Below are 12,751 nucleotides of genomic sequence, written 5' to 3' on the forward strand. Positions count from 1 at the left end.
TACCATGATGGCACTTCGGTCCATTACACTGGAAACAGACATGTCACCCAGAGTGTAAAACAAACTAGTTATTGACGGGTATACAAAACGGACTTTAAATAGAAGAACCAATTTAATTCCACACATACTGTTAAGTGATTCAGTGATTGTGCTTACCAGTGGATGAATGGGATTCCAATTGAAGATGAGTCCTGTTGAGACTAGTAGTAAAACATATGTTATTTTATGACCATAGTCAATGTAGTTGAATTATGTTAACAGCTGTAGGTCATATATTATCCTTTAGTTTAGATGGTGTGCTGTGTATGTAGTTTAGTTCTCATAATACTTTTGAGTTAGAAGAACATATTCACTTATTAGTTTATTAGACAAGTGTGCATCACTCTGTATCCTTGATTTACTGTCAATGTCTCACACTGTGTTATTGACATTGTTTTATTGCTGAATCATGAAGAGAAAGGAGACTTTGTGTCTGGGAGAAGGGAGATAGAGCACATTCCAGACCCCCACCTTTGGTAGGGCAGAAAGAAACAGGGAGCCAAGGTCAGGAGCCAGTCTCGCTAAGAATTAGAAAAACGTGTGAAGATGCAGCTTTTATGACTCGGTGGGGGCTGTCAGAAGCTATAAAAGTCTGTGAAAGTTGCTACCATTTTGAGACATGCGGCCGAACCTCTGACCGGCATCTCTCCCGTCCGGACGTTTGAATGCTCTGTATTGTTGAATTGTATGGAAATAAATGATTGTTGATTGAGCATATATACACCGAGTATTGTCCTTCCTTCAGCCCAAAGATTCAAAGAATTGGGAGATTTCAACAGTCCAGAGAATCACCAGTTCATACGTACACACACACACACACACACACACACACACACACACACACACACACACGTTAGGCCTTCAGCTTCTGAAAAAAAACCACAAGAAAACAATCAAATACACGCCCTTGAGTTAACCCTACTGCAGAAATACATTGGTGATCTGCAGCTAATAACAGGGCCTCCTTCCAGTGGTGAAACAAAATTAAGAATTGACAAATCAATCATGTATCAGAAATCAAACATGCAGACACCAAATAAATTAAATCCTCAGTTTAGAGCAGTTGACCTATTTATTAGTACTGTCCACCAGGACAAAGACAAGTGAGCTTCTGGAAAGCCTGTCTGCCTGCCTGCAGAGGGACATAACAGGCTTTCATATAAACCATATACGTCTCAAACACTATTATAAAAAAGGCGACTTAAAAACCAGAGTAATGCACAAAGATCAAACATTGCAGGTCACCGCGAAATTCAAGTCAAGTCTTCTTGGGGACACAATGTTCCTGCTTTTCCGGGCCATCGGGGGAAAACCCCCAAAAGTGATTGATATTGTGAAGACTAACATTTTTTTTCTAGCTAAAGCTCAGTGATTGTGAGCAGGTGATAAACTGTCGTGCCAACTCTACCTTTTCTGCTTCACATGAACAGATGTGTGTTTGCCTCCTTAAATGTGTTTTGCATGATTTTATGCCTCACTGCTCCTCAGAGTTTAAGTTCTTCTGCTACTGAGGGTCTGAACCGTTCGTTCACTCACACTGAAAACTGCATCAGGATGATTTTTCCAATAACTCTGATTATTATGTTCGGTTTTCTGAGTCAGGGTGAGAGATTTTTATTTTTGTTTTATTTTTTAATTCTGTCTGTGCTGTTCATGTTTCTCTGATTTAAAAAGATCAATTTGTTGTTTTTCATTTCTCAAGACTAAAATCACTTTATTTTTCATTTCAGAGTCGTTTGCCAATAATTTTCTGACTCAAACAGATAAAGCCAAGTCTGTCCGTCTTGAGGGGACCGTGACCATCAGTGCCACAGGGAGTTCAGATATTGGTGCTGATCTCAGTTGGTACCTTCAGAAACCTGGACAGCCTCCCAAACTTCTTATATACTGGGCATCAAATCGCTTCTCAGGAACTCCGTCTCGTTTCAGTGGCAGTAGATCTGGTTCTCAATACACTTTATCCATTAGTGATATTCAGGCGGAAGATGCTGGAGATTATTACTGTCTGGGCTTCCATAGTGATGACACATTCACACAGTGGTTTATAGCTGTACAAAAACCTCCTTCAGTCTGGCTGAAGGCTGCAGCTGCAGCCTTCAGTCTGGCTGAAGGCTGCAGCTGCAGAGTGTAGGAGAATATCTAGTTCACTAAACACAACATGAATCATCAACCACAAACACAATATATCTAAACAAAACTACACAGCTTTGTAGTTTTAACTCAAATATATATATTTGCTACAGCCTCTAATTGTTTGGCTTAAAGGAACCCAGCATTTAAAACTGCTGCCATTTAATCGCCTTTTAATAATCGTAACATAGTTATTCACAAAGGACAGACTGTAACAGAAAGATGACTATGAACCAACCATGCAATGGGCCATTAGATTCAGTCTACTCCCATGAACAAGTTCTAGAAAACTAGAATAATAGGTGTAGGATATCTAAGTCGATCAGCAACAGTAGAAAAGTTTTTACAGAAACCCACAATGCCCAAAAACCAATGCAGCTCACGCCTGGATGAGGGCTGGATATGGCACACATTTTAACATTGGATACCCTTCCTGACGCACCCTTATTCAGGGATTTGTGCTATACACAGTCTTGAGCTACACTGTGGTACAACTATAAGTCATACAGCCAATATATTAAACCACATTAAACCAACCACAAATTGTTGTTAATACTTTACAGGTGTGTTCTCTCATGCACAAAGTTTTAGCTTCATTTCAAATATGAAAACCCACATTGATCAGTACATTAACTGTGTAATGATACTGTGGTCAGAGAGATTGAAGTGAGAAATTGGAGTATACTGTGATAATATACACCAAATGTGTTGTTACATCTACTTTTGTGATGAAAACAAAATGTGTACAGGAAAAGTTAAACTTTCACATCTGTTTGTTTCACTTCCTTTTTGCTACTTAAGACTGACGAACTGTAAATTCCTTTAAAGTGCATCTGTATGAAAATTCATTTTTTCAGTCTAACAGTCTGAATGCCAAAGATTTCAGTCAGAATCCTCAGATAAATTCAGTGTCAGACAGCTAAACACTAGACAGCTATAATATATATTAATAGTGTGAATGACACTATGATAAGACAGAGGAGAGGAGGTCACAAATAGGATAAAGAACATAAAACTTTAAAAATATCTAAAAATTGTATTTCCACATTTACAGTCAATTTAAACTTTAAATCTGTGTGTCAGCTGGATGCTGCCTGTGACCTCCACTCTGCATACTGGCTGCTACATAGGGAGTGGGATTGCAGGAGTATACCTCTTCTTCTTAGCCTCAGGGTGCTGCTGCTGTAGCAGATGTATGTTTGTCTCCATAAATGTGTTTTGCATTCCTATGCCTCACTGCTCCTCAGAGTTTAAATTCTGAGAGTCACTGAGAGTCTGAACTGTTCATTCACTCAAACTGAAAACTGCATCATGATGATGTTTCCAACAACTCTGGTTGTCATATTGGGTTTTCTGAGTCAAGGTGAGAGACTTTGTTTTTTGTTCAAGTTACTCTGACTCTAACTGGTATATTTTATGTTGCTCTCTTGTCTTTATTTCAGAGTCATTTGCCAACAATTTTCTGTCTCAGCCTGATAAAGCCAAGTCTGTCATTTTGCGAAGTACAGTGACCATCAGTGCCACAGGAAGTACAAATATTGATAATGCTCTAAGCTGGTACCTTCAGAAACCTGGACAGCCTCCCAAACTTCTTATATACTGGGCATCAAATCGCTTCTCAGGAACTCCGTCTCGTTTCAGTGGCAGTAGATCTGGTTCTCAGTACACTTTATCCATCAGTGATATTCAGGCGGAAGATGTTGGAGATTATTACTGTGTGGGCTACCATTATGATGGCACGTTCACACAGTGAATTATAGCTGTACAAAAACCTCCTTCATTCTGCCTGAAAGATGCAGGTGCAGAGTGTTGGACTGCAATGAGAATGACTGGTCCACTAAACACAACACAAGCATCCCCCCACCTCAAAATGCACAACACATACAGTACATTAACACAGTAGTGACAACAAAGGTCAAATGTTCTGGATAAATAAACCAATCAGAAAATGGTTGAAGTGATAATTTCTGAATTTACTGGATGATACTTTAAGTTTGAATTTCAAAAAACGAATTACATAAAAAACACAATTGCTGGAACTGTTCACAAAACATCAACAGAAAATACTTTTAAAAATGAATATTGATCTCAGACCCTTTGCACAATGTACATGAAGTCTGAGTTAGCGAATCAATCAATCTATTTGATGCTGTTCATGATTATTCAGATGGAGGCACCAGCAGAAATCTAGAGAGGCTGCAAAGCTCTGCATAAAATATGCACACAAAAAACCCTTCCACTTCTAATTTTCTTTACCACTATGTAATGCCACCTGTATTATGAGTGCAGATCTGATCATTTTTAAAAGTATTATATTTTCACCAATTATTTTTGGAAATTTTTTTAAGAGTCTATTTAGGGCTGCTCCTACTTGTGGCCAGTGGCATTAATGTGTACACAGTTCTATGAAATCCAAAATCCAAAACACTTTAATAATATTGTCTTGAATACTGAGAGGAAGGAAAATAAAAAACAACATAATCAATTCATTTCAATGTTGAAACATTAATACTGATGGCAAGAGAAGGATGGTGTACAGGCTTGGTATGCCCATATACTGAGGGTGTGCTGTCTGGCAGAGACCTCAGTCAGTAAGATCTTGACAATAATCCAAGGGAAGCTGGGGATTTTAAATATGAATGGACCCTTTTGGGTAGTTCATTGTAGAACTCCTATTATAGACATGGTGTTAAGTCCCAAAAGGTTGATTCTGTTCATCTGGACGTAACATTTTCAGTGGGAGAAACGTTTCATCACTCATCCAAGTGACTTCTTCAGTCTCAGCTGACTGCAAGTTTCCCCAACCTTGTAAAACAGTACATTCGCACAATGACTGAAACTAGGCCACTGAATGAACTATGGGCTGTGAGGTCAGTTCCTTGATCATTAATGATCATTAAGATTTACTTACCTGGCTGATGGAGAGCATGCATCAAGACACATGGTGTTAAGCACTTTTCACAACCAGCTGCTGAGATGAAATCGATATATCAGTCTCTAAGTTAATGTTGTCAGCACTCTCACACAAAAGCTTTGGTTTCTTCGACAGACTTTAAACCTATTATTGCTCATGCTCTCCACACTGTGAGCTCCTATCCTGGACTTCAGAAAGCCCCTCCACTGTGCACACTGGCTCTTGCTGAGATTCTGGGGGATGATGAGTAAACTGACCCAGGACTATGACAGAATCAAAGTTGCATGATAACCTGATTACCTGAGTTTTAAGTTTAGACTTGAAGGAATTAGGTTGTGCATTGCCCTCTTCTTTTTTAAAAACACACCAAAAATGTCAGTATTTTTATATTTTCTACATTTCTAATGTCAGTCCTCCAAGAAGAGGAGTTTAGAAGTTTTAAAATATCTGTAATTGTCTGTCCTTTTGGTATACAACAAAATAAATGCCAGCATCCATCCATCTATTCGCTTCCGCTTATCCTTTTCAGGGTCGCGGGGGGTGCTGGAGCCTATCCCAGCTGTCATAGGGCGAGAGGCAGGGTACACCCTGGACAGGTTGCCAGTCTGTCGCAGGGCCAACACACAGGGACAGACAACCATTCACACTCACATTCACTCGCACATTCACACCTAGTGGCAATTTGGATTATCCAATTAACCTATCCCCACAAGCTGCATGTCTTTGGACAGTGGGAGGAAGCCGGAGTACCCAGAGGCAACCCACGCAAACACGGGGAGAACATGCAAACTCCAGCATTATCTGAGCCAAATAGAGATGTTTGGATGTGGATATATCAGAGACACAATGGGACCCTGTTGGAACAGTTAAACTGGAAACAAGTAAAAAGTTTGCCGACCTTCGGTGCAAAAACAGTAAGCCATAGGAATATTCAAAGTTCAGATTGTTGTTTATGTGTATCTAAGACAGTACAAAACCCAAGGCAGGAAAAGTTGTGGTTATCACAACAATCACGATTGGCTATCATTAGTATCAAACTATTGGCCTATGAGAGGGAAATTCATGTGGCAGGTTAAATGATACTGAATATGTTTATTTTCTTCTTGGCTGGGAACCATGTTGGCTTTTCTGAATTGGAGATGATAGTTTTAAAAAAACAAAAATGTCTTTCAGTCTTTCACTGAAGGCTGTAGGTCCAGAGTGTCGATGAAGAGACTGTGATGAGAATGTCCATTAAACACAACACAAAAAGAGTCATCAAGCAGAAGCACAAAGAATAATAAAAAGTGAAACTCATGGTTTTTACATGAAGGATTAACTTACATTTATCTCATAAGAATTATTGTGCAAGAAATATATATTGCAATGACAACCTTGTGCAATAACCTGTAATTTTCTTACATACTTTAGCCAAAATTAGCTTGCTATTTTTTAATAACAATGGTATTACTGCAGATTCTGAAAATGATATTTTGAATATGAAACAAAAAACAAAAATGATTTTTCATGAGCTGTGATTTTATTTTGTGATGAAGACTTTTTTTTCTTTACAGCATGATTTTAAAGCACAATATGGAAAAGATTAGCTGATGAAATCTGCATGCACATCAACAAGAGTCAAACATCTGCAGAAATATCACAACAGAGGAAACATGTAGCTTCATCAAATTATAAAACACATCATTTGCAGACAGGAAGTGTTGCTGAAGCTCTACTCTGAGCACTGGTCAGTGTTCAAGGTTTGAGTGACGGGGCTCTGTCCACTCAGACTGGCCTCACAGCTCACTGAGCCCGCCTTCTTCCACTGGTCTACAGAGAGGCTCAGGGTGCTGCTCCAGCTGTAGCAGCCGTCTGTCCCCAAGACCTCGAGGCTGGTTGAAACCCCTGAGGATGTGCTGGTGCCCCCCATCTTCCAGTCCAGTGTCCAGTTTGAGGGGAAGCCCCCGGTGGCCAGACACACCACAGTGGCACTACTCTTCTTCTCCTCCTCTTTGGAGGGAGGGAGGATGGTCAAGGTGGGCTGCACCACACCCACTGGAGAAGAGAAATGGGAAGTAGAGAGGGGAAAGGCGTTTACAAAAAAGTTACAATTAAAGCAGGTAAAAACAAGTAGATGAAGCTAAAATAGTAAAAGTAAAATCTTTAAATTATTTTCACAATGTTTTACAGTTAACAACTCATCCCCGTCTTATCCCAGAAATGTTATTCTGTTCATCTGGATGTAGCATTTTCAGTGTGAGAAGCATTTCATCATTCATTCATCCAAATGATTTCTTCAGTTTATTGCAGGTTTCCCCAACCTTAGAAACAGTACATTTGCTTAAAGCATCTTACAATACTGTTATTGCAATTATTCCCCGACTTTCTGCAAATGATTCTCATGGCACTGATCAATGGCAATGACAAGTTGTATATTAATGTTTGTGAAACTGACCTCCTGGCCCATTGTTAGTCAGTGTTGCTGGTCATTATGAAAATGGATTCGTGACAAAATATTTCCCCCACTGAAAACTCTACGTCCAGATGAACAGAATTAACTTTCTTGGATTTCCCTACCTAGATAATTGAGCATGCATCAAGACAACCCTGTGACAATTTCTTAAAGTTAAAGTGACAAAATTAAGACACTTGGGTGACTACGGTAAAAACATTGCCATCTGTTTCTTTCACTTCCTTTAAACTACTTTTGAAATAAATGAACCATAAACACAAAGATGATCTGCATTTACTGATGAATTCAGTTTATATTTTTAGAAGTCTATAAATACACTTTTCAAGTAACAGTTACTTTCAAAATTTAAAAAAAAGATGTTACGTTAAATATTATTCTTTGGTGTTACAGTTTGAAAGAGTTGTAATTCCTATGAACATTTTCATAAGAAAATGCTAAAACAAAATTAGGTCATATTAAAGAGAAATGTAAAAATATAGACAATATATACAATCTATCCATTCGTTCTCTTTCTCTTATCCAGAATATGAAAAGAAAGAGAATGTAATTACATTTTCAGTAAATTAAAATACTGGTAGCAATGAATGAGCGTTGAGCTCAGTCAAGTTCAGAAATTAACTTTGTTTTATAAATCATAAAAATGATCAACAACAATCACTGAACTTATCATATGTCTCTTCAGCATTTTATGAAACACGTTTTAAATGGTTCTATCTGTGCAAAGTAAAAATTTATAGTACTTACAGTCAACGATTAGTTTGGTCCCTCCGCCAAAAGTGTACCACAGTGATACAAACTCATTAAGTGGCCGTACAAAAACCTCCTGAACATGAAACTCATTGCTCAAAATCACTTTCATGTTCAGAATCACTCAATACTTTCTTATAAATGACCAAAATGCATACCTTATGTTATATTAAAGTTTTTAATGACATGGTTTAGAAATTATTTTTTTTATTTTTTTATGTATTTACCAATTTTGTTAGTTCTACATTTCTACAGCTGAAAATGACCGAACTGCAATTGAAAAGTGTCATATTCTCACGTCTAAGTAAATTGAAACACAAACAATTGTTGAAATAAAATTAACATCATGCCATAAAATCCTATTAATCTTCAATATGTCCTGTAAGCAACTTAAATCCAGGGGAAAAAATTTATAAAATACAGAATGGAACAAAACTTTACCTGCTCTTCTTTTGCTCTAATCTTTTGTTATAATCCATTATCATCATATTTAGTGTAAATCTATGAAGAGTTTCTTCTCATTATTTGTAACTTGTCTTCTGTGTGCTGAGACTAGAAAAAATAGTTTCTATAGAGGGGAAGGTTTGCATCTTCAGCTGATCCTCCAGAGAACTGAGAAGGTTTATAGTCCTGTGAGTTCAACACTGCAGGACTCACATCTGTCAGTCAACACAGCAGAAAGCACAAACACCATGACTCTCATCACCATCCTCATCTGGACGCTGGCCTGTGTCAGAAGTCAGGATTATTTAGAAGTCAGCCAAAACCTAATATAACTCAATGTTTTTGCTATTTCAGTGACCACTGATATATCTGAGGGAACATTTCAGTTATTAGTATTTGTATGTACAAGACTAGTGTTGGGCAAGTTACTTTGAAAAAGTTATTAATTTTGGTACTAATTACTTCTTCAAAAAAGTTACAAGATTCTAAAAGTAATTAATTACTAGGAAAAGTAACTATTGTGTTACTTATAAAAAAATGTTTAACCCTCTGGGTTCCAGGGTATAACTGGCCGTTTTTGACTACTTTTAATTTTACCTCCACATTTCACCTCTAAAAACTATTTACTTTGCCTTGTTTGGTATCATTCTTTTCAGCACAACCTCACGTGTCTGAATTTACAGTTATGTTTTCATTGACGTACTGTATTAGCACAACTAATCTAAAATCAGACAAAAAACATAAACTCTGAGTAGAAAAGTTATATTTTTTACTGTAACAACCACAAACACACTAAATGTCACAAATCTCTCACATCTCAAAACTCGCTCATGCTGTCTCTTTTTTCTGCTCTTTCTTTCTCTCTCTCTCTATCTCACCACCACTCCTAAAATTTCCCCCTCTTCCTAAACAAGCAAATGTCATGTTGCCATATCATTTTTTTGATTGGTCGACATTGTACATTTTTCCACCAACATGAAAGTGGTGTTTTTTTGTTTTTTTGTTTTTTTTGTTTTTTGGTCATAAGCAGAGAGTGCTTGCTAGCGCTGCCCTTGGAGATTAAACGTGACGAAAGTATTTAGGAAAAAACACCGCGAATATATTGTTATCGTGACGCTGGTTTTACAGGGCACTGGTATATAGTACCTTGTTGCTTTGTCATCTTGAAGTGGTCACGTGATTGGTTTAGTAGTACTACTTTATTCTTCCTCAGTAAAACAGCAGCACTCATGTAATTGTTTTGCCCACCTAGCTCCAATTGACGATTATCTCAGATGGTATCTCCAGAAACCTGGAAGCCGTGAATCTGATACTCTGAGTCATTTCAGCAGCAGTGGATCTGAGCCTTCAGGCTGATGATGCAGGAGATTACTGCTGTATGGAGTGTATGACAACCCTTTATCATGCGCATATTGATAGAGAGCCATACAAAAACCTCCCTTAGTTACTGTCAGTGCTGCAGCTGTGACATGGATGCCTGGTTCATTGAGTCTTCTTGAATCTTTTCTCTCCCCCTTTCCTTTTGCTATTTCTCCAGTTTCTTCTCTTATCTTTTGCCAATCTTTTGCTTTACCCTGTGTCTGGTCTAATATCCACAAGACAATGATATGATTAAACAATACAAAGTAAATAAGTAAAACAAAAACATTAACAAAATGAGCCTACGGCGAGTCTATGGTGGCCCACTTGGGGCAGCAAATATGATTAGCACAACAAAGCATTCAGACCATAATTCTGCTGGACAGGTTAAGAAAATTCCCTGTGTAAATTTATTGGCTTCTTTGTACATGTGGCTGCTGAGTTCTGCAGACACAGGCTATTGAAATTATGCACAAATGCTTGAGTGATATTGCGTGAGCAATTTTTAAGGAATGGCCTACCAAAATTACTACCATAGTGCATTAATGATTCAGTCAGAAGGTTAAAAAGAAAGCGAAAAAAGAACTGCATGCCTCGCTTGCCTCAGAGTTCATGATTCAACAATAAGAAGGAGACTGGCATCCATGGGAGAGTTCCTAGGCAAAAGGCCGCCAAAAAGAATTCAACAGCTCATCTTTACCAAAAAAACACTTTTATGATACCCTTTTAAAACTGTTGGGAAAATATTCTGTTGACTGATGAGACAATAGTTGAACTTCTGCTCTCTGTTAAAGTTCTAACCTCTGATCCTATAAGTCTTACTCAGTAGGTAGTGCAGAGGTCAGGATGTGGATGAGGGGATTCGCCCCAGTGTCTTTCCTGTTTGCTCTGATATGAAGAAACCTGAGTATCTTTGAAGGTCAAATCTTAACACCATCGTCACACCTGTTATGGCAGCTCCCCTCTAGATCATGGCACTTCTTGTTTCTGGGAGCCTGGACAGCAGGCTCCAAGGAAGGATTTTTTTAATAAGGCTAGGGAAACCAGCATTTTCACTAATAAAGAATAAAGCTCAGACATTTATCTTTACTGTTTCATTAAAGGTTAAAAAGCAAATGTCATAAACTTAGACTTTAAGTGCAGGAAATTTTATTACGGCGATTTAGCAGGAGAAACATAAAATCAAAATCATGTATTAATGATCACAAAACAATAATCGCTTAAACAATTAAACAGTAACTTAAATTACACTTATCTAACTAATCTACTCTGAACTAATGGTCAGTTTGTTTTTATCTTTGGTGAAGAGGGTTGGAGAAATGATGAGCAAAAATGAGTTGATGACAATCACCCAGCAGGAAAGCAGCTAGGCATCCAGTGGAAATGTGATGTACATCAAGATTATTCTGAGCTGGTCAGCAGGCAGGCCAGTGTGACTGGGCCTCCAAAGAGCTTCTCAGAGGAGGGTTGAAGCAGAGAGACTGAGGGTCTGACCATGGGGCCAGCTGGAGGGAAGATCACAGACACAAAAGATGTAGATGGTTTCAGTCATTATGCAAATATACTGTGTATAAGATTGGGGAAACCTGCTGAGACGGAAGAAGTCACTTGAATGAGTGACGAAACGTTTCTCCTACTGAAAACGCTATGTCCAGATGAACAGAATCGACCTTTGGAGAAGAAGTAGATTAACTTCTACTGTAGGACAGATAGCTGACACGACATAGTTATGATACATGACAGAGATTAACAGGCCTGTGGATTAACTGTATGATGATATTTTGATAAAACAGAGCACAGAAACCGAGAAATCGGTGGATATTAGGCTTTAACAAAGAATAAATAATTGGTGAATGTGCTGCTGTATTTGTTTTCTTGATGATATAATTGAAATGTGTACAGGAAATGTTAAAGTTTGTCATCTGTTTGTTTCACTTCCTTTTCATCACATCAGACTAACGAACTGCATCTGTATGAAAACTAATTCATTTAGTCAACAGCATAAAATGTTATATCCAACATGGTGCCAAACATTTCAGTGAAACTGGATTAACTCAAAAAATTATTTAAATTTTCAGTACTGTATAACCATTCAGTCATGATACTGTATTATATATTCACACTTTCTAATACCAAGTTTTCAATAACAGCTACTACTAAACCCAATCATATATACATGATGTAAAACACCCAGAATAAAATTCCTTCTCACATTGTTTTGTTGTGTGTTGAGAGCAGAGAAATGATTTCCATAGAGAGGAGGCTTTGCATCATCAGCTGATCCTCCAGAGAACTGAGAAGGTTTATAGTCCTGTGACTTCAACACTGCAGGACTCACATCTGTCAGTCAACACAGCAGAAAGCACAACCACCATGACTCTCATCACCATCCTCATCTGGACGCTGACCTGCTGCTGTTTTACAGGTTCATTCACTCAGCAACATTTCAAACATGATGTGCTGCTTTTTCTCTCATTGATTTCTGCTGATAAATGAATGATTTGTTTTTGTCTGCAGGATGCAGCGGTCAGGTGACTGTGACTCAACCTCCAGTAGTGACATTTACTCCTGGATCCAATGTCACTCTGACCTGTAGGACCAGCCAAGCTGTTTACAGATTTAATGATGGTGATGATGCTATGTACTGGTATCAGCAGAAATCTGGA

The 12,751-nt window shown here is 38.1% G+C and overlaps 1 gene segment (V, D, J or C); it reads right to left on the reverse strand.

Annotated features, from left to right (window-relative positions):
• Positions 1 to 6,580: 6,580 nt before the first annotated feature.
• On the reverse strand, positions 6,581 to 8,409 carry LOC112433411 (Ig kappa-b4 chain C region-like). The segment is given in 2 exon segments: positions 6,581 to 7,117; positions 8,280 to 8,409. Coding segments are annotated over 2 exon segments (438 nt in total).
• Between the last annotated feature and the right edge of the window lie 4,342 nt (positions 8,410 to 12,751).

Source organism: Maylandia zebra, linkage group LG19, assembly GCF_041146795.1.
Source record: "Maylandia zebra isolate NMK-2024a linkage group LG19, Mzebra_GT3a, whole genome shotgun sequence".
Classification (NCBI taxonomy): Eukaryota; Metazoa; Chordata; class Actinopteri; order Cichliformes; family Cichlidae; genus Maylandia; species Maylandia zebra.